We start from the raw sequence: 21,669 nt of genomic DNA, 5'->3' as shown, positions 1-21,669 counted from the left end.
GAGCCACACAACCACAACCAAAGAGGAATGTCAGCTTCATAAGTGGAAGTTCGAACGTTAGTCGGTTGGTGAGTGTATATAGCACCGAGCCCAGGAATAATGGGAAATAAGAGAATGATTATCCTGATCTTCAAGATCATCTAAACATTTGAACAACAGAAGAGAGCCTTTGCAACCAGTACAAAGGAATCAGTATAACCCTGTACTAGGACAAGGTGTTGGAGTTTTTATGAACAATAAACAGCTGCCACAAATGCAAGCTCCCCCTCCGGTGGTTTTAGTCCAAGAAAGGATCAACCAACTTTAAAAAGCATTTAGGCTTCTTCAAGAAGAGAAAAATAAGGACAAGGTTTACGACTCTAACGAGGAACTCAAGCTGTTTGCTCCTCACATCTGAAATAGTCCAATTCCCCATGGATTTAAGATACCCCGTGTAGCACCATTTGATGCGACTTCCGACCCATATAGCCACATGAGTACATTTAACAGAGTAATGCATTCCAACAACATCAGATATGAACTAAGGTGCATGCTCTTTTCGACCACACTCACCGAACCAGCGAAAACCTGGTTTGTCAAGTTCAGAAGAAACTCGATCTCGTCATGGGAACAACTATCTAAGGAAATCAAGAATCAATTCCAAGTTGTAAAGAGTGTCAAGCCCAAGGCCTTATCATTGACTAATGTGAGACAACAGCTAGGAGTGTCGTTATAGAATGACCTGGAGAGATTCAACATAGAGTGGGACGAGCTTGAAATATCAATAACAATGGTCATCTCATGGCAATACGAGCTGGAATATTGCCAGGGAGTCCTTTTTGGAACGACATTCAGAGGAAATTCGTAAGGACGATAACCTAATTTATCATTCGGGCTCAGATGTTCGCCAATGTAAAAGAGGCGAGGTCAGCACTCAAGCTAACCTCTCAGCCCATAATAACTCAACCTCGACCTCGGCTATGCCATCTGCATCGCAACCCTCAAGAGATAACCCTTACAAAAGGAAAAAGAATGAAGGGAATAACTTGGAGGCTGATAGGGGTAAGAAGAAAAAAGGAGATAAATACTTCTCCATTTACACAGTCTACACCGAGCTCGTAAATACTCAAGAGAACATTTTTTTCACAAACAAGAATCAGGTCCCTTTCAAGCGACTTGATCTGATGCGAAATCAGAATTCTAAAAGGGATAACAATAAATTCTACAGATTTCATAGGGACATTGGTCATACCAATGATGCATGCAGATAGTTAAAGGATGAGATCAAAGGTTTGATCTCGAGAGGATACATTTGGTAGTATGTTAGAAACAAAAACTCGGCCCAAGATTTGCTTGGGCAAAGGGCAGCTCCTTCGCAGCCTGACCACTAGACTACGACCCCACACTCAAAGGAGGATAATTGACCTTCCCTGATTGATGGAGAAGATGTAATAACCATCGTTGGGGGACTGCATATCATAGGGTAGGGTAGAAATGCCAAAAAAATATATGTCAGCAAGCTCAAGAAAGGGGATGGATCTCCCTATGAACCTGAACCCTGAGCTTTGAAACAACAGAGGGTTGAGACCCAACCCATCGTATTCACTGAAGAAGAAGCTTCGCACGTCAAATTCCCCCACAATGACCCTTTGCTCATCACCTTCCAGCTCACCAATAAGAGAGTGCACCAAGTCCTGATAAATACTGGAAGCTCGGTTAAAATCCTCTACACGACCACCTGGGAAAAGATGGGGCTTTCTGTCTGAGACTCAAAAGCTTGTGCAATAACATTGTATGAATTTTTAGGGGAAGGAATAACTAGTACGAGATCTATCGAGCTCCCAGTGACCTTGGGAGACTATCAAGTGTCGGTAACCAAGATAATGGAGTTGATAGTGATAGACACCCTTTCGACCTACAATGTACTGCTTGGGAGACCAAACTTGAATGGGCTGGGGGTAGTTTCATCTGTGAGGCACCTGATCATAAAACTCCCAACTCCTAGTGGTATTTGGAAGCTGAAAGGAGACCAAATTGCCGCCCGAGAATGCTACAACATCTCAATGAGGGGGAGGGACAAACAAGTGCACACACACTTGTGGTCATCCGAGAAATAAGCAAGAAAGTGTATGAGGTCGAAGAAGAGATCAACCCTAGGATAGTTGAGGATAGGGTCGATCTCAGACCAATCGAAGAGCTCGAGGGCGTAGAGCTTGATGAAAAGGATACCACTAAGGTGGTAAAGATAGGAAAGAACCTTCCAAAGGATGTGAGACAGCAATTATTTCGCTTCTTGAGGGAAAACCAAGATGTGTTTGCATGATCCCACTTAGACATGATTGGAATCAGCCCAAACATTATAAGCCATGTGCTCAACATAGACAATGACTTCCCACCAAAACAACAAAAAAATAAGGCTCCTAGATGATGAAAGGAAGAAGGCCTTGAAACAGGAGGTAAAAAGGTTGAAGGCAAATCGGTTTATCCAGGATGCTTTCTATCCTGATTGGATAGCCAATATCGTGTTAGTTCCGAAGCCCAACAGCATGTGGCAAACTTGCAATGATTAGTCTGACCACAACAGGGCATGTCCAAAGGATTGTTTTCCCCTACTTGGAATTGATCAGCTCGTAGATGCTACCGCGGATCACAACATCGTGTCGCTCATGGATGCGTATTCTGGATATAACTAGATTTTCATGCATGCACCCGATTAGGAACATACGAGCTTTATGACCGATAAAGGCTTTTACAGCTACAATGTGATGCCTTTCGGGCTCAAGAATGCTGGGGCCACATATACGAGAATGGTAAATAGGATGTTTGCCGAGAAAATAGGGAACAACATGGAGGTTTATCTGGACAACATGCTGGTCAAGTCCAAGCATAACTGTAACCATGTTGATGATCTCGCGGAATGCTTTCCTATACTTTGAAAATACAACATGAGACTTAACCCAAAAAAATGCTTATTCAGAGTATCTTCGGGAAGTTTCTCGGATTCATAGTAAATGCTCGGGGCATAGAGGCAAACCCGGATAAGATCAAGGCATTAATCAATATGTCCTTACCTCAGAAGCATAAAGATATCAAGAGTTTAGCTGGACGAATGGCAGCCTTAAGTAGGTTCATATCAAAATCTACAGATAGATGCCTTCCATTCTTTAATCTTTTGAGAGGGTACAAGAAATTTGAATGGTCAGGTGAGTGCGAGCTCTATTTTCATGCACCTTAAAAAGCACCTCGCCGAACCACCAATCTTATGTAAACCAATCACAGGGGAAGTATTGTACTTGTACCTCACCACAATCGAGCATGCAATCAGCGTAGTACTTGCTCAGGAGGATAAGAAAGTATAAAACTTATTTACTACTATAGTGATTCCCAGCTGGTTGTTAACCAGGTCTTAGGAGAATATCATGCTTGTGGAATTAAAATGATAGCCTACTTGGAGAAGTTCAAAGAAACATTCAGGCAATTTGAGTTTTATGCCATTGGACAAGTGTCGCCAGAGCAAAATTAAAATACAGATGCTTTAGCTAGGCTGGTCACAACCAAGGAAGCTGGAACGCTCAATGTGGTATTGATCGAGTTCCTACCAGTCCCAAGCATAGATGAGCCTGAAGAAGAAGACGTCCATATGATTGACTCGCCGCCTACCTGGATGACTCGCATAATTGACTACCTCGAAATCGAGAACCTCATAGGAGACCGAAATGAGGCTAGAAATCTTATGTACAAGACACCAAGGTACACTATCTTCGAGGGGAAACTATATAGTAGAGGGTATTCCATGCCATTGCTAAGGTGTGTAACTCCACTCAAAGCCATAATTTTTTTGGAAGAAATTCAAGAAGGATTTTGTGGAGACCACACTAGAGGGCATAGTCTATGAAAAAAGCTGATTAGGAAAGGATACTTCTGGCCTACGGTTAAAGTAGAATCATTCGAATACGTCAAGTGTTGTGACAAGTTTCAATGGTTCGCTTAAATCCTGCGAGCTCCACCAACCGGGCTCACCATGATGAGTTCTCTGTGACCACTCAAGGTATGGGGAATCAACCTCATAGGATCCCTACCAACAGGAAAAGGCTGAGTAAAATATGTGTTAGTTGTTGTTGATTACTCCAAAAGGTGGACCGAGGCCAAACCTCTGACCACTATCACCTCAAAGAAAGTTTTGGACTTCGTGGTGAAGAAAATAATTTGTAGATATGGGGTACCAAGGAAAATAGTATTAGACAACGAAACCCAATTCTATAGTGAATTTTTTACACAGTACTGCAAAAAGAATGGGATATTCAAACAAATTTCCTCAATAGCTCATCCACAAGCAAATGGCTAGGTCGAAGTAGTGAACAAGAATCTGAAGAGCTCTATTAAGAAAAGCCTTGAAGGGGCTATAAGAAAAGCCTCGAAGGGGCTAAAGGAAAATGCCCAGAGGAATTACCACAAGTCCTATGGGCCTACAGAATGACAACTCGGACCTCAACAGGACATACCGCTTTCTCACTGGCATACGGTTGCGAAGCTATGCTTCCTATTGAGGTTAAAATCCCAACAATTAGATGTAAAGCATAGGACCAGGCCTCAAACAAATCCTAGTTCGAAGAAGCTCTAGACCTAATTGAATAGAGATGAGACGAAGCCCAATTTAAGAACACCAGCAAAGAGCTACAAGATACTTCAACAAGAGGGTTTGAGACAGAAAATTTGGATTGGGAGATTTGGTGCTCAGATGAGTGATTTTTTCCATAAGAGACCTCTCAGCAGGCGTGCTCGGGCCTAATTGGGAAGGACCCTACCAAATTGAATCCATTATTCGACCTGGTGTTTATAAACTGGCGAGATTAAATGGAGATTTGGTGCCACGAACTTGGAATGGTGAACATCTATGACCTTATAATCAGTAATGTAGGAATTATGCTTATTCAATTGTAACCAAGCTTGTACTTCATTCTTGCTTTTCATTAGTAAAGCACTGATTTTTATTCAAATTTTGTATAATTCTATTGTTATACTTTTTGCATGATCTCAAAATTATATAACCTAAGATTGCAATCATAGGATATTTAGGGGGCGTAAGTTGTACACAATCATACCATAGGCTCAAAAAATATAGCATCAATAAAAATGAAATAAAATTAGTCAAAGTGTATGAATTATGAACCAAGCACGAATTAAACAATAACAGTGTATGGATTATTAACCAAACACAAATGAAACATGTCTTGAATGAACCAGTGAACTATAATTGAGACGATTAAAGTTGGAATTCTAGATAAACCAACAAAAATCATGAGTCGAGACAAAGTTTGAAATTTTTGAAACTAAGTTTTGAACTTGCAACCTCAAGATCATACTTGAGGAAAAGAAAAGTTACTATAGTTAAGCAAAAAATAACTAGACTAACGATGTTACATGCCAATAAGTATTTCATAATGAAAATACGTGGTAAAAGTAATAATCGACCTTGAAGATAACGAAGTTGAAACTGTGCAATTGAATGAACTATGTGTGAATATATGGAAATTCGAACTTAAGCATGGCAGTATTTGTATAGATAAAAAAATATAGAAGTACTTTATGGGTATGCTCAAAATATTTTGAATCTAGAAATATGAAGTATGCGATAATGGAAAAAACGATAAAGATAGATATTATGCATAAAGATTTCGGGAGAGAGATAAAAGCATAAACTGTAAAATACTATTAAAATATAAATAAATAAAACTTCAAGTTATAATTGTCTTTGCCCAAGGGGCATAAAATATAGTTAATTAAAAAATAAAAAATAAGGGATGCAACCCTTCTCTTATTCACCGCCACCATCCAAGGTAGTGTCAGTCGCCTCCTCCTCGGTCAACTGAGCATTCCACTTGGTTAGGAACTTCTCTTCCTTGTCTGAAAGGAATAAGGTGTCCATCTCGTGGTTCAACAGCCACATCCTGTACATGGCCCAGTCAATGGCCCACTCCTTCATGGCCTTGAATTCCTCGAGCATGCGTTTCTTCTCATCCTCGAGGATCTCATAAGCATCGCTCTTCTCCTCCTTCAGGTGATCGATCTTGGCCTTGGCAGCATCGAAGTCAACCATCCTAGTGTTGAGCTAGGCCTTCAAATTATTAGCATCGACGTCAGAAGAAACGATCTTAGCCTGGAAAGCTTTGAGGGCATCCTCTTCTTTGGCTTGGGCCTCCCAAGTCTCTTAGAGAGAGGTTTCGACTCTAACTTGGGCCTCCGTGGCATCTTTGAGAAAATATTTGGCCTTGGTCCTGGCTCCCTTGCCCTCCTTTAGGTTAGCCTTAGCTCGGATTCGAGCCTCGTGGGCACCATTGACCAAAGTCTCGACAGCAACTATTTTCGAGGAGAGGAGGGAGGATTGGCATCAGAAATCAAGGAGAGTTTGAAAGACAAAATAACAACAGTTAGGGAATAGAGAAACAACCATGAAAATAAATATCAGGTAAAGTAGACTTATAGAGACCTCGAGCTCCATGGTTTGGTTGAAAAGGGCAGTTGTGTTATCGCCCTTAAGAAACCTCCACATGTGTGGCATCAAGGTTGCTGCACGATTGGCCTGCCCATGACAGGAAGTCCGAGCACAAGTCAGCCCCTACAGCTCCTGCCTCATTTACCAAAGGATAATCTGGCATGTGAGGCATGGCACAAAACCTATGGACCACATCCAGAACTTCCGCACTCGCTGGTTTCGAGGCCGTAAGGACGATGACCTTCTTGCCTTTGTCTCCAGCAGGGACTAGGCTGGGAGGAGAAGGTGGAGTCTTCCCTTTCTGGGGGCAAAGGCACTGTGGTCTTCGGCTCACTTGCGGTAGCCATTGAGCTTGCAAGAGGAGGGTCCTCAGTCACCTTCACAATAGTAGAAGGGGGAGGATTTTTGGCCTTTGGCTCTCTTGAGGCAGCTTTCAAGCTCGCTAAAAGAGGGTCTTTAGTAACCCTTGTGACATTTGAGGGGTGGGCACCTTTCTTCAAGGTAGCAAGTCCCTGTTTCCTGCCTTGGGCCTTGCGAGGCATCCCGAGGATGTTGTCGAGATTAGAATCCATCTCACTTAAAAAAGAGGAAAAAGATTGATTATGTTGAGAAAAGAGAAGCCATATAAGTCTAATATTGAAATTTATTAAGTATAATAAACCTCATTGGAGGACTCCTTTGAGCTCAAGCTTGGGGACCAAGAGATCCTATCTTTAGACAAGGCTAAGGGAGCCCCCTCCCTAAAAGTAGGGGACATTCTCGAAAGATCCCTATAGTCGTTGGTCTCATACTTCACGACTATTCCATCTGAAACCACATTTAGACTATACATCATTTGGTATCTCCCCAACAAACTATCAAACCTATGTACCTTAAGATATACCCCTGACCAAATCATGTAATTGTTTTGGGAATCGTTAAATAAGACTATGACGTTGGGTTCCTGTCTAAGCAAGGTGTGAGACCATGTAGATAGGTTGAGCACGACTTTAACTCCTTCAGACGAGCTCATTGAGGCCTTGTCTTGTGCTTCATTACCCGAGCATGAGGGTTTGGCTGAGCAAGGAACAGGGCTGCGTGAGCTTGAAATCACACGCTTCCCCCTGGTAGGAAGCTTGGCTCTTGGTATTGGAATGTCTTCTCGCTTTGTGTACTTGCGAATTCCTGAGTCGTTTGTGGACTCACCGTTACTAAGAAGGCCACAAAGCCGGAGCTTGTCCTCATGAAGGAGGTAGTTCAGGGATCGCCAACCGTAGGGGAGTTTGAGGATTGCTTCCCTATGGTCCTTCATGGCCTGTGTAGGCTACCTGCAGTGATAATTGGCTACAAGAAAAGATTGGATGAGCATTTCGAGCTTGAAATAAAAAAAAATAAAGAACCACAACAGGATTGTTACAAATTCATTGAAATGAGTAGAAATGAGAGGGATCGAGATCGTATGTCCAAAAGAAGATGGTCTTGAAGTTGGGAGGATAGTTAGGGATATCATTAAACAACCTTCTCTCCTTTGGGTAGTTCGACAGATAATAAAACTCGTCTCCACCATGAGCTCGAGAGGGGTTGCTCTTGAGGCTAAAGAGATATAGAATCTCCCATGCCGAAGGCCCATCCCACTTCATCTCGTGGTATAAGGATCTAAGAGCAGCCAAGACTCTGCATGAATTGGTCTGGAGCTTGAATGGGGCGATGCCATCATAGTCCATGAAGTTCTGGAAACAGTCCCTTAGGGGCAGTAAGGCCCCAGCACGCACATGCTCTCAAATCTAGGCCGCGAGGTTAACCTTCCTCCAAGGATCGTTTTCGCCAGGAGCGAAGCCACTCCTTTCATCATGGCTGGCAGGCCGACATATCAGCTTACAAGATAGTTTTAACCCATGGCAAGATAGCAACTCTAAAATCTGCGTGGTCGAGGTGATGGAGCTTTGGTAATGTTCGGCCTCCAGGAAGGACCTCTCCGAGGCTAGGATGAAAAGAGATTTGGGGGTTGTGTGTGTAGATGGTTGATTTGATGAACCCTTCATGCAGCTGAATGAGAGTGCGCTGGGGGGGTAGGCTATGGTGACCTTAAATTTACACTAAAAGAAAAAATACTTTCAATAAGACCGAAAAAGTATTATCAAATATATACCATAACACTTTTTGATGTTTTAAGGAAAGCGATGTTATAGTAGGTCGGAGCACTTTGCATAACACTTTTCCATAGTATAGACATGTGTTATGGTATAGCCTACGATGACACTTTTGTTGTGTTATTTTAATAGTTAGATAAGTATTTCATTATGCTATTTATAAATAGATTATATAACACTTTTTTGTACTTATAAAGTAGTGTTATGATACAATTTATAATAACACACTTTCTACATTATAGAAAATTGTTGGCATAACATAATTTTATGCTTATAAACCAGTGTTATTGTAAAAGATATAATAACACATTTTTTGTATTATTCTAATATTTGGATAAGCTTGAATTCTTATTATATAAACGTGTACATTATAATTATTTTTTATTGCTTTAATTCAAACCTGCTTCATTTAATATACTTAAGACACCCTTAACATTGTACAAATATATTTTTGAGTACCAATTATATGGTTCATAACACATATGACCAAATAATTGTGTCAAAATACATTCAAGATTATCTAAAAAACAATTTTAAAGTCTTAAGATATTCAACACTGCCTAATTAACATAAACAAAACATTCTCACAACAGTCAACAAAATAGTCTTAAACAGTTGCATATTCAAAAGTAAAGGTAGGAATTCATGATCTTCCAAATGTCAACACAACAAAGCTTCCAAATCAGATTTTCTTTTGCACTTCACTTGCTGAATCTGGTAAATAAAACATAAAAGAAAAACTAATGAGGTCATGAAATATCATATCATTCATCTAAAATATTCAATAATATCATGACGCATAACCAAATTTACAATAATTGAGTTTGAATAAAGTACCTCAGGCATGCACTTTGAAGGAGCAAATGATAGCAATAAAGTACCAGTGGAATATTGTTAAACTGCAGAACATGATCAGAAAGAGTGGAGCCTGGAAACACATCACCTACAATAGCAATGCCTACAATGGTCCAACAATTCAAATTTTATTACATCCTCCATTTGCGAGCATAGATAATAATGTGGGGGAAGAAAAACTTTACAGAAAAGCAAGCACATATGTCTACCTTCATAGATTCCATCTGTTACACGGGCTATGGTATTGTACATCTCATTAGACATTCCACCCTGTAATGGAAAATAGAGTTATTTTCCAGGACAATGTATACAAAACTTGTCACTTGCACTACATGGATTTCAAAACTTTCTTAGAAGAGCATATCTATAGAGAAAATCACGTGTAAAATTTATGAAAAAATTTGAGAAGTTTTTTCAAACAATTAGTTATCAATATCGTAATGAAACAAAAATGATAAAGAAGCGTCGGAGTGTATACGCACAGATTTGGAGACAAAATCAACTGATCCAGGTCTGTACAGCTTGCACTGAATTATGTTGTCAATTGTTTTGGTTGTGTCACCAATCTTAAAGGCTCCAGCTTGAATACCTCCAATAGTAGCTAGGCCAATAACAACCTACAAAACCTTAAATAGCGAATTAGTTCAGCTTCAACGTCTTCATAATTAGCTAATTGTAGATGGCATTGCAATAGTTCTCTCACCTTATTGTTAGACCGTGTATAAGCAATCAATTGCTTAGCATCTGACTTGGGTACAGCTTCAGCAATGATAGCCACAACTCGAATGGTTGGCTGCTTCAGTGCAGACATTGAAGAGGCAGCCGCATTGAAAATGAGAAATAAATAATGCATGTTCATTAAAAAGTACTTGAGTAGGAATTCAAAATACCAATTGTTTATGAGCATAACAAGTACCCACCTTCTAAATGAAGAAAAGTTGATAAAGACATCAGCAGTAGGGTGTGCGGCACAAGCTGCTTCAATGCTACAAAAGTAATCAATAGTCAATATGAAGGTAAGTCAATCTTAAACTCAGAAAAAAAAGGCCAACTAATAATATAGTCCATTTAGATGTTTTTTACTAGCCCTAATGTTCCATCTTCGAAGTCCACAAGTAATGGTATTACAATATTGTGCTTGTAAAAGGATGAAAAACTTGTTTCGTCTATTTCTGTGCTTAGTAAATTATAAAGGTATTTACAACAGACTCTAGCGAGTCTCCTAAAAATCAGTATACATTAAAAATAAAAATTAAATATATAGATTTACATGTGCTAGTGCGCACATGTGCTCGTGCGTGCATGCACATGTTTGTGCATCTATGTTCAGGGGAAGCTAATTGAAATGGTTAATCAATGTAATATGTCTGTTATAAACAATTTTAAGAGTGGCATAAAAAAAATCATAAAAAATACATGTACATGGACTTAGAGGAGCATAACACAACAGTACACTTTCATTTTTCAATTGATGTTCATGAACATTTATTCAATTTATGACTGTCTAAGAATCAAACCAAAGCAAATAAAGATGTATGAAACATAAAACAGAACAGGAGAAAAAAAGGCATACGATGAATGGACTGGGATGGCTTTTTCTTCTTGACCAAAAAAGAGTTTCTGAAATCCCTCAGCACCTGGGTTAATGATTCCAACAAATGATGGTGTCTCCCTCCCTACGTACACAAGAATATAAAAAATTTATATTACTACTGAACTATAATTCAATAAAGACAATAGAATAAACAGTTAACTGTATTATATATCCCTATACATACCACAAAGGAAGTCAAAGTCCAGCATCCACTGGATTGGAAGTTGCTTATAGTTGTAAAACCGTGCTTGTGTAGTGCGAGAGAATAACTGTCCGGTAGCCATTGTGTAGAATCAAATATAACTTGCATCGCAAATGATAACAAATTATTCCTTATTACTAGGTTTCAAATGAAAAGGACAAAGAAGAATAATAACAGTTTATGTCTTATGACGGAAGAAGCACTCAAAAGATACACTCATGAGTTGACAAAACCATGCTTATTTTCTACTAGAATTGTAGAACAACCTCCATGCTTCCTCATGTATCTTAGGTTGGAATGTGCAAAACAAGATTGTAATACAATTAAAAATTTCCACTTGATACAGTAACAACACATGGTCTGATACAAAAACTATGAAAAACTATAATGATTGGCATTTTAGATAGAAAAAAGATTCAAATAAATGATAATTCTGCATAGCAAAAGAGAATGCAAAAAAAGCACAAAGAATCTCAGCTACAAACATTCAACAAAATAGATCTAAAGGCCGACAGTTCTTAAACAAAGCAATTTAAGTATTTCGTAAATGATACTCATAATATACGAAATACATATACATAGACCACATACATGAGTAAACTACACGTACAAACTAACGATAACTACAACACACCTAACCAAAATTAAAAACCCAACTGAATCAGATCCATGCAAAATCAACAAAATGCGAGTAGCAAAACCAATACATACAGATTCAAAGACCATAAGTAGCTACCAAAAGATTCAATTAATAAAGAATCACCAGATCTCAACCTCTCACATAATGCCAACCCTCAACTACCTAAACAAAGTTTCAAACTTCCACCAATAAACAACAAAAATCGAATCTCTAAGCACAAATGCGAATACAAAAGCAATGGAAATTCCCTCTAATTTCTCTTTTCCAAAAAAACAAAAATTTCTATCAAACTTTATAATGTATTTACCAAACTCAAAAAATTCAAGGACCCAATTCAATTATACACTAAAATCAAATCCCTTTTATGACTCTGTAGCCTATTTCAATAACTAATTCAACATAAAATTGCATATATAAGTAGTTAATATGAGTGAAGCACAAGGGAAGAACTAAACTTTGAACGAGGAGAATAAAATTAATTTTTTGTATACACACACATTTCTATATATAATTTGAATTGATGGATCTAGGCATGGATTAAAGTGTTATATTATTTTATAATATAATGTAATATTATATTATATTATAATATAATGTTTTAGATTAAATAAATTTGACAAAGTGTGTCACATATTATAACATATAATAGAGAGTTACAATATTTAGATATATGAGATATATCCAAATAATGTAACATATTTGGTGTTACAAATTTGTAACTTCCAAATATTACCCTTTATTGTGTAAAATTGTTGTTACACAATATTGAGATGAATTTCATAAAGCCATATGTGATATGGCTGTTAGAGATATGATTTTAACCCCAATAATGTGTTTTGGGAGTTACAAAATCATTTGAGAGGGTTTGGAACCGTTTGGAAAAACAGCAAATTTTTAAGTGCTGAAATTGGTCAGTGGTCGCGGCCACTGAATGTTGGTGGCCCTGGCCTGTGGGACAGAGACCAGTGGGCGCGGCCACCAATGTCTCTGGCCGCGGCCACCAATGTCTCTGGCCGCGGCCACAGGCCAAAAACTGACCAATTTTCAGTTTTTTCAATATTTGTTTAACGGCTCAAAAAACCCAAATAACTCCCAAATCTCTTTTTTAATTCCATATTAATCCAATTAAACATTGATAACAGACATGGGGGTTGGTGGAATTTGAAATTCAAAGGGTGTCTCTAAACTCTATAAATAGGAGCCTATAGCTCACTTGTAAGACACAACATTTCTATCCATTAGAGCAGTTGGCTAGAAACACCTTGAGGCTTGATAATTCCATAAAGCTTTTCCAATATCTGAGAGAGATCCCTTAGTGCTTGAGTTAGGGGGAAATAAGCTTTTGGACAAAGGTTTTAAACCTTGTTCAAGTTGGTGATCCCCAACCCTCTACACTTAGGTTGTGTAAGTGAGAGTTTACTTGTGTTTCTGTTCTTCATTTTATTCTATTGGTTTTCTTCTTATTCTCTTGTTCTATTTACTTGTATATTTTGTTTAAGAGTTGTAATCTTTTCTTTTTGTCCAAACACTTTATTTTACTTGTAATATTTTGCTTAGAGTTGTATTCTCACTATTCTCTTCTTCTTCATCATCTTCTTCATTTACTTTGTTTTATTTGTATTTTCAATTATAGAGTTGTAACTCCTTTTAATCAATCATTATTTATTTGTAATATATTGCATAAAGTTGTAATATTATTATCAATTTCCATTGAGGCAAAACAATTTTTTCCTAACATTCAAAAGCTTATCCCTTTTTGTTTCAATGGAAAGGGAAACCATCAAGATCATGAACCAAGACCTAGTAAGGTTGGATAAGTTTGATGGATCCAATTTTACTAGGTGGCAAGACAAGGTGAGGTTTCTTTTAACCACTCTCAAAATTGCCTACATCCTTGAGTCTTCCTTGGCACCTCTAGCCGAGCCATCCGACAAAGACACTCCCGAGGAGGTGGAGAAGAGAAGGAAGAGGGAGGAGGACAATCTCCTTTGTAGGGGTCATATCCTCAACGCCCTATCCGATAGGCTCTATGACCTCTACACCGAGACCAAATCGGGCAAGGAGATATGGGATGCACTTGAGAAAAAGTTTAAGGCTGAAGAGGAAGGTACCAAAAAGTTTTTGATATCTCAATACTTCGATTTCAAATTTTTTTTGGTGATAAACCTATTCTTCCTCAAATTCATGAATTGTAAATTATTGTTAATAAATTGAAAGTGTTAAAGATTGAGCTTCCCGAAGCCTTTCAAGTTGGTGCTATAGTGGCTAAATTACCACCAACTTGGAAGAGCTGTAGGAAAAGAATCCTTCATAAAAATGAGGATTATTCTTCGGAGGAGATCCATAAACATATTCGAATCGAAGAGGAATCGATATGTAGAGATAAACTTGTGGAGGAGTCTAATGGAGAGACTTCCAAGGCAAATGCGATGTCACAACCGAAACATCCCAAAAACAAAGGGAAAAAGGGTAATGAGAAACCTTTCGGTCCAAAAACTAACCCAAACAAGTTTAAGGGCGAGAAAGGTCCTTGCTTTGTGTGTGGGAAAAAGGGTCACTATGCTAGAGAGTGTAGGCATAGAAAAGACCAACAATGACCTAAGGTGAACGCAACTCAAGAGGAAAACATAGTTGCTACCCTTAGTGAGGTGAATGCAGTCCAAGGCAAGGTAAAAGGGTGGTGGTATGATACATGTGCCACCGTCCATGTCACCTATGACAAATCATTGTTCAAGACCTTTGAAGAGTCAAAGGGAAACCATGAGATACAAATGGGCAATGAGGGCAAATCCAAGGTACTTGGCAAATGTACTATTAATGTCTACTTCACCTCTGGCAAGAAAGTTACATTAGTGAATGTACTTTATGTTCCCGAAATGAGTAGAAACTTGGTAAGTGGTGATTTGCTTGGCAAGCCTGGCATTAAAGCCATTTTTGAGTCCGGTAAACTTATACTTACCAATTCAAATGTATTTTTGGGAAAGGGGTACTCTTGTGAGGGTATGGTTAAATTGTGCACCAATGATGTAACTTTCAATGTTTTCAATAAAAATGCTAATTCCGCCTATATTGTTGAGTATGATTCTTTATTTTTGTGGCATCTTAGACTATCGCATATAGGTTTTTCTACCATGAAAAGAGTAGTAAAATGTGGTATGATTGCATGCAATATTAAAAACTATGGTAAATGTGAAACATGTGTGTAAGGCAAAAATGATTAAGAAACCATTTCGTAATGTAGAAAGATTATCTAATTTACTAGATTTAATCCATAGTGATCTTTGTGAATTAAATGGTGTTTTAACTAGAGGTGGTAAAAGTTATTTTCTTACTTTTATAGATGATTTTAGTAGATATACCTATGTGTTTCTTTTAAAGCATAAAGATGAAACTTTTGATGCTTTTAAATTGTATAAGTTAGAATTTGAAAATCAACTAAATAAAAAGATTAAGGTGCTAAGAAGTGATAGGAGAGTACTTCTCTAATGAATTCAATACATTTTGTGAAGAAAATGGTATAATTCATGAGTGCACTGCACCTTATACACCACAACACAATGGTGTTGTCGAAAGGAAAAATAGGACTTATCTAGAGATGATAAATTCTATGTTGGTGTTTTCTAAGTTGAACTTCAACTTATGAGGTGAAGCGCTTTTAACCGCTTGTCACATTCTTAATCGAATACCGATGAAGAAAAATGAGATATCTCCATATGAGTTATGGAAATGAAGAAAACCCAATAGGGTACTTCAAAGTGTGGGGGTGTCTTGCATATAGCAAGAAAAACGAACCTAATAGAATAAAGTTAGGTTCAAGAGCCATAAAGTGTGCTTTTGTTGGTTATGCCAACAATAGTAAAGCTTTTAGGCTATTAGACTTAGAGTCTAATATTGTGATTGAATCTAGAGAAGTTGAATTTTTTGAGAATATGTTATGTGACAACAATTCTCAAGCTTCAACATCTCTAAAGGAGAATTTGTTATATGAGAACAATTCTCAAGCTTCTACATCCAAAGTTGATTCTCAAGAGGAGAATTCTCAAAAGGATGTAAAGCAACCCTTTGAACCTAGAAGAAGTCAAAGGCTTAGAAATCATAAAAGTCTAGTAGTGGATGAGATAGATTCTCAACGAATTTCATTCTACATGGTAGAAGGAAATAGAGAGGAAGTCATTAGGAAAATTCCTATTGTACTTCTTGTTGAGGATGATCCTAAGACTTATAGAGAAGCTATGCAATCTAGAGATAGTACATTTTGGAAAGAAGCCATCAATGATGAGAAGGATTCCATTCTTTCCAATAACACTTGGGAATTGGTAGACCTCCCACCGGGGTCTAAGCCAATTGGGTGTAAGTGGATATTTAGGAGAAAATACCACACTGACAGCACTATCCAAACCTTTAAAGCTAAATTAGTAGCTAAAGGGTTTAGGCAAAAGGAGGGTATCGATTATTTCGATAACTATGCGCCTGTTGCAAGAACAACTTCTATAAGAATTTTGTTCGCTTTAGCTTTTATACACAACTTGTATGTTCATCAAATGGATGTCAAAACGACATTCCTTAATGGTGACCTCAATGATGAGGTCTATATGGAACAACCCGAAGGGTTTGTCCTACCAAAATATGAACATAAAGTGTGTAGACTTGTAAAATCCTTATATGGATTGAAACAAGCTCCTAAGCAATGGCATGAGAAATTTGATCAAGCCATCATGTCTAATGGGTTTAGACATAACAATGGAGACAAGTGTTTGTATTCCAAAACTTGTAAGGGATATGTGATCATTGTTTGCTTATATGTGGATGACATGCTTATTCTAAGTAATAGCATGAAAGGGATAGATGAAACGAAGAGGTTTCTATCATCAACCTTCAAGATGAAAGATCTTGGAGAAGTTGATACCATACTCGGTATCAAAGTAAAGAAACATAGTGGGGGTTTTGCGTTAGGGCAAGCCCACTATGTTGAGAAAGTATTGAACAAATTTAACCATCTCAAGGTTAAAGATGCCAATACTCCATTCGATCATAGTGTAAAACTAAAGAAGAATGAAGGAAGAGCAGTGGCTCAATTGGAGTACGCTAGTGCTATAGGGAGTCTAATGTACGCTGCCCAATGTACTAGACCTGATATAGCATTTGCGATAAGTAAACTTAGTAGGTTTACAAGTAATCCAAGTATGGATCACTGGAAGGCAATTGGAAGAGTCCTAGGTTATCTCAAGAAAACCAAAGGACTAAGCCTTCACTACTCCAAATTTCCTTCGATATTAGAAGGATATACAGATGCAAGTTGGATATCCAATCTTGGGGACAACTTGTCCACAACTGGTTGGGTATTTACACTTGGTGGAGGTGCAATTTCTTGGGGTTCCAAGAAGCAAACCTATATATCTCATTCCACTATGGAAGCAGAGTTCATAGCTCTAGCTGCTACCGGCAAAGAGGCTGGATGGTTAAGGGATCTGTTGATAGAGATTCCCCTAATCAAAGATAATGTATCTACTATATCGATACATTGTGATAGCCAAGCGACATTGGCTAGAGCATACAGCGGAGTGTATAATGGGAAGTCTAGACACATTAGTCTAAGACATGGATATGTAAGAGAATTGATTCAAAGAGGAGTCATCTCAATATCCTATGTGAGAACAAGTGAAAATTTGGCGGATCCTTTCACTAAGCCACTAACGAGGGATTTAGTGGCTGCATCATCTCGAGGGATGGGACTTAAACTCCCTAAATAGATTTACGATTGATGGTAACCTATCTTAACACTATTTATTTAACTAGTGTTAGGTTCAATAGGTAACAACTAGTCAATCAAGTGAATATTAGTTGTACTCAAAACAAGTCCCATCTGAGATATTGAGTACTTGTGACTTACCAAGTTGAGGGTTAAAACCGAAAGGTTTTTTAATAGAATTCAGTCTTGTGAAGACAAGTATTTTTGGTAACAAAATACTTTAAGAATTCTACCTATATGGACCTAGGGGTGGTGCCGCCTCTCATGAGAATTGGGAGTATTCTCAAGAACGTCCATGAATGGAAAGTGCACATGGCCATTAACGGTGCAAAGCGAGACATAGAGGTCTCAAGTGAACATCGCAAAGGTGTGTGTGTTATCACCGATTTGTCGTCATGAAAAGATGGTTCAATGCCTAGTGCAACCTAATTTTCGACAAATTTTGTGATAATTACACTATAGTAAAGTTCAAGTTGAAAAACACTTTGCTTTATGCACTAATGCAATGACTCCTATAAGAGAGATTTCTTATTTAATCAAGTGGGGGATATGTTATATTTCAAAATATAATGATTGATTAAATAAGTGTTACAATAGATAACTAATTAATCTAGTGGGGGAATGTTATATTATTTTATAATATAATGTAATATTATATTATATTATAATATAATGTAATATTATATTATAATATAATGTTTTAGATTAAATAAATGTGACAAAGTGTGTCACATATTGTAACATATAATAGAGAGTTACAATATTTAGATATATGAGATATATCCAAATAATGTAACATATTTGGTGTTACAAATTTGTAACTTCCAAATATTACCCTTTATTGTGTAAAATTGTTGTTACACAATATTGAGATGAATTTCATAAATCCATATGTGATATGGCTGTTAGAGATATGATTTTAACCCCAATAATGTGTTTTGGGAGTTACAAAATCATTTGGGAGGGTTTGGAACCGTTGGAAAAATATCACATTTTTAAGTGCTGAAATTGGTCGGTGGCCGCGGCCACTGAATGTTGGTGGCCACGGCCTATGGGACAGAGACCAGTGGCCACGGCCACCAATGTCTCTGGCCGCGGCCACAGGCCAAAAACTGACCAATTTTCAGTTTTTTCAATATTTGTTTAATGACTCAAAAAACCCAAATAACTCCCAAATCTCTTTTTTAATTCCATATTAATCCAATTAAACATTGGTAACAGCCATGGGGGTTGGTGGAATTTGAAATTCAAAGGGTGTCTCAAAACTCTATAAATAGGAGCCTATAGCTCACTTGTAAGACACAACATTTCTATCCATTAGAGCAGTTGGCTAGAAACACCTTGAGGCTTGATAATTCCATAAAGCTTTTCCAATATCTGAGAGAGATCCCTTAGTGCTTGAGTTAGGGGGAAATAAGCTTTTGGACAAAGGTTTTAAACCTTGTTCAAGTTGGTGATCCCCAACCCTCTACACTTAGGTTGTGTAAGTGAGAGTTTACTTGTGTTTCTGTTCTTCATTTTATTCTATTGGTTTTCTTCTTATTCTCTTGTTCTATTTACTTGTATATTTTGTTTAAGAGTTGTAATCTTTTCTTTTTGTCCAAACACTTTATTTTACTTGTAATCTTTTGCTTAGAGTTGTATTCTCACTATTCTCTTCTTCTTCATCATCTTCTTCATTTACTTTGTTTTATTTGTATTTTCAGTTATAGAGTTGTAACTCCTTTTAATCAATCATTATTTATTTGTAATATATTGCATAGAGTTGTAATATTATTATCAATTTCCATTGAGGCAAAACAATTTTTTCCTAACATAAAGCAGCCAAGAAGTCTATGCTCAGATGACCCAAATACATAACGTAATGCCTGATTCAAGCAGTACAATAACAATACAAGAACAAAAACTCAAACATGAGTAGAATAGCAAGCAAAGAAGAAAACGAAGAACAAAAACAAATGGCAACCCAAAATAAAGGCCTTTACACTGATAGCTAGTGATGAGAACACAATAAACGGTAGACAATCAGAGTTGCTGAAGATGATAGGAGAGATTACAGAGACAATTGGATGAGACACAATGCAGAAGCTGACTTAAAGCTAAAATTGAAAGAATAAATATATAAACCCTCTTTTCCAAATAAATAAATAGACCCTAATTCCAAATACGTAACAAAGAGATAGATTTTACCCAATCTATTTCAGAGACTCCAATAGAGAATGTGTGATGGCTGGAGTGAAGAGGCACTTTGAGAATGGGATGTTGGCTGCTATTGTACGGGCAAACACAACATTTAGAGACTTAGCAGCATCAGTGGCATCAAATCCGAATATATTATCCCCCGTTGGACAATATAAAAATAAGTCCCCAAATTAAGATCAAGTGGCAGTTAAAATAGATTGATTCGATTGGGCAAGTGGGTATTAATAGAGCAGAGCTAAAGCATAATTAATTCTAAGAAAACAAACTAGCACAAGGTACAGACTTCCAGTCACGGACTGAACAACCCAACTAGCTATTATCATGTACATGTTATTTTCAAAACTGGGTTGTCGATTTTCATGGCTAGCAAAGCAAGTTCTATTCGATAAAAATCTCACTAACAAATACAAACCCTATTAAAAAAAATTTGTAAAGTAGACAAATCACTTTGCTAATAATCATAAAAAAAACAACACCAACTTAAGGATATTGGGTCAGTAAAAAAGAAACGAAGAAAGAAAAGAGAATATTACCAGTGAAAACGATGAGATTGGGTTTCTCGGCGAGGATCATGCGGTGGATGAAGGCGGAGGTGTTGAGATCAGAGCAACCCTTCTCCTGTCTTGGGAGCACATCAAGACAAGGAGTGGACTTTCCATCACCAAAGTGCATATCCACCACTTGCAGTATCTTAAACTCAACATTGGACCCAAATCTGAGCTTCTTTTGCTAATGGGTATTGTTCGGTTGGGCAGCGAAAACACCGGTCGGAAGAAACGACACCAAAGACGAAGAGAGTCCTTGAACATTATCGGGAGAGGCGGAAATGGGTCAAACTACCGATGGAGCTGTTGATGGATGACTGAAACCGAGTAAGGGAGGGCAATTTGCTGAAGATAATCGATTGAGAAAGGGAAAGTCAAGAGAAATGATGGAGGGTTCAGAGAGAGGTGAGGGTTCAGAGAAACGATGGAGGAGAGTTAATATTATTTTTCTAAGTTTTTTATTTTATTGGGTGAAAAAATGCTTTTACATTAATTGAGCCATTTTTTTTGTTTCCCTCCATTTTAACTTTACCCAGCCATTTTTTCCCCTCCATTTTAACTTTACAGCTTTCTAACTTTTTAGGTTACCTATTATAATACTTTTTCAATTAGCTTATAATTATGTATTATAGAAAGAGGTATTTGGTGTAGTGTTAGGATCTAATTGAATTGGTCGAATCTCGGGATTCGAGTTAGGATACACAACAACCCTAAGCTTCTTTCTTTTCCCCTCTTCGACCTCATCGATTTGACGTTGAAAATGGGCTTTGATGTATTTTCTCTCAAGATGTTCCTTGTGCTCCCAGATCAGCCGCTGGTTTCGTGTAAATGGTAATTCAGGTCGAGGAGATGGTGGATGGTCAGGGAGAGCAAGCTCTGGCCCCCACCAATTCTTTAAAGACTACGACATCTAACAAGAAAGAAATATGTGAGGGCCCCTTATTTGAAAGAGTGGAAAAGATTAAATCTCGACAACTTGATTTTACTCTTCAATTGGTTGACCGTTCATTAACACACCCTTGAGGTATTATAGAGGACGTTCTAGTAAATGTAGATAAATTCATCTTCCCAGCGAATTTCATTGTATTAGATATGGAGGAAGATGAGGATGTGTCTATTATATTGGGAAGACAATTTTTAACCACGAGGAAAGCTTTGATATATGTCCAGAAGGGTGAGTTAAGGCTCAATGTTCAAGGTGATGAGATAGCTTTTAATGTTTTTAATGCCTTGAAATATCCTTCAGCTAGTGGCAGTTGTTTCAGTATTAGTGTATTGGAG

The 21,669-nt window shown here is 37.7% G+C and overlaps 1 protein-coding gene across 2 annotated transcripts; it reads right to left on the bottom strand.

The window, feature by feature from the left end:
* Positions 1-9,986: 9,986 nt before the first annotated feature.
* Positions 9,987-19,952, bottom strand: LOC133780667 (ATP-citrate synthase beta chain protein 2-like). Of its 2 annotated transcripts, XM_062220259.1 has the most exons (4): positions 11,235-11,348; positions 11,030-11,132; positions 10,377-10,442; positions 9,987-10,073 (listed from the first exon to the last, which is right to left on the bottom strand). In XM_062220259.1, exons 1-4 carry the CDS (start codon positions 11,332-11,334, stop codon positions 10,058-10,060), a joined length of 285 nt encoding a protein of 94 aa, XP_062076243.1. In that variant the 5' UTR covers positions 11,335-11,348; the 3' UTR covers positions 9,987-10,057. The 2 variants fall into 2 exon arrangements, 1 of the variants encoding a protein (XP_062076243.1); XR_009869496.1 differs by lacking the exons at positions 11,030-11,132; positions 11,235-11,348 and adding an exon at positions 19,832-19,952.
* Positions 19,953-21,669: the final 1,717 nt, after the last annotated feature.

Source organism: Humulus lupulus, chromosome 5, assembly GCF_963169125.1.
Source record: "Humulus lupulus chromosome 5, drHumLupu1.1, whole genome shotgun sequence".
Lineage (NCBI taxonomy): Eukaryota > Viridiplantae > Streptophyta > Magnoliopsida > Rosales > Cannabaceae > Humulus > Humulus lupulus.
This window is presented reverse-complemented; position numbering and strand designations above follow the sequence as displayed.

Bases quoted from the DNA above. Each gene is read 5' to 3' on its own strand.
- LOC133780667 (XM_062220259.1), bottom strand. From the start codon at position 11,334: ATGGCTACCGGACAGTTATTCTCTCGCACTACACAAGCACGGTTTTAC. The intron at 11,133-11,234 runs GTATGTATAGGG...TTGTGTACGTAG, and splicing joins GGACTTTGACTTCCTTTGTG to GGAGGGAGACACCATCATTT. The intron at 10,443-11,029 runs GTATGCCTTTTT...TTACTTTTGTAG, and splicing joins GCCATCCCAGTCCATTCATC to CATTGAAGCAGCTTGTGCCG.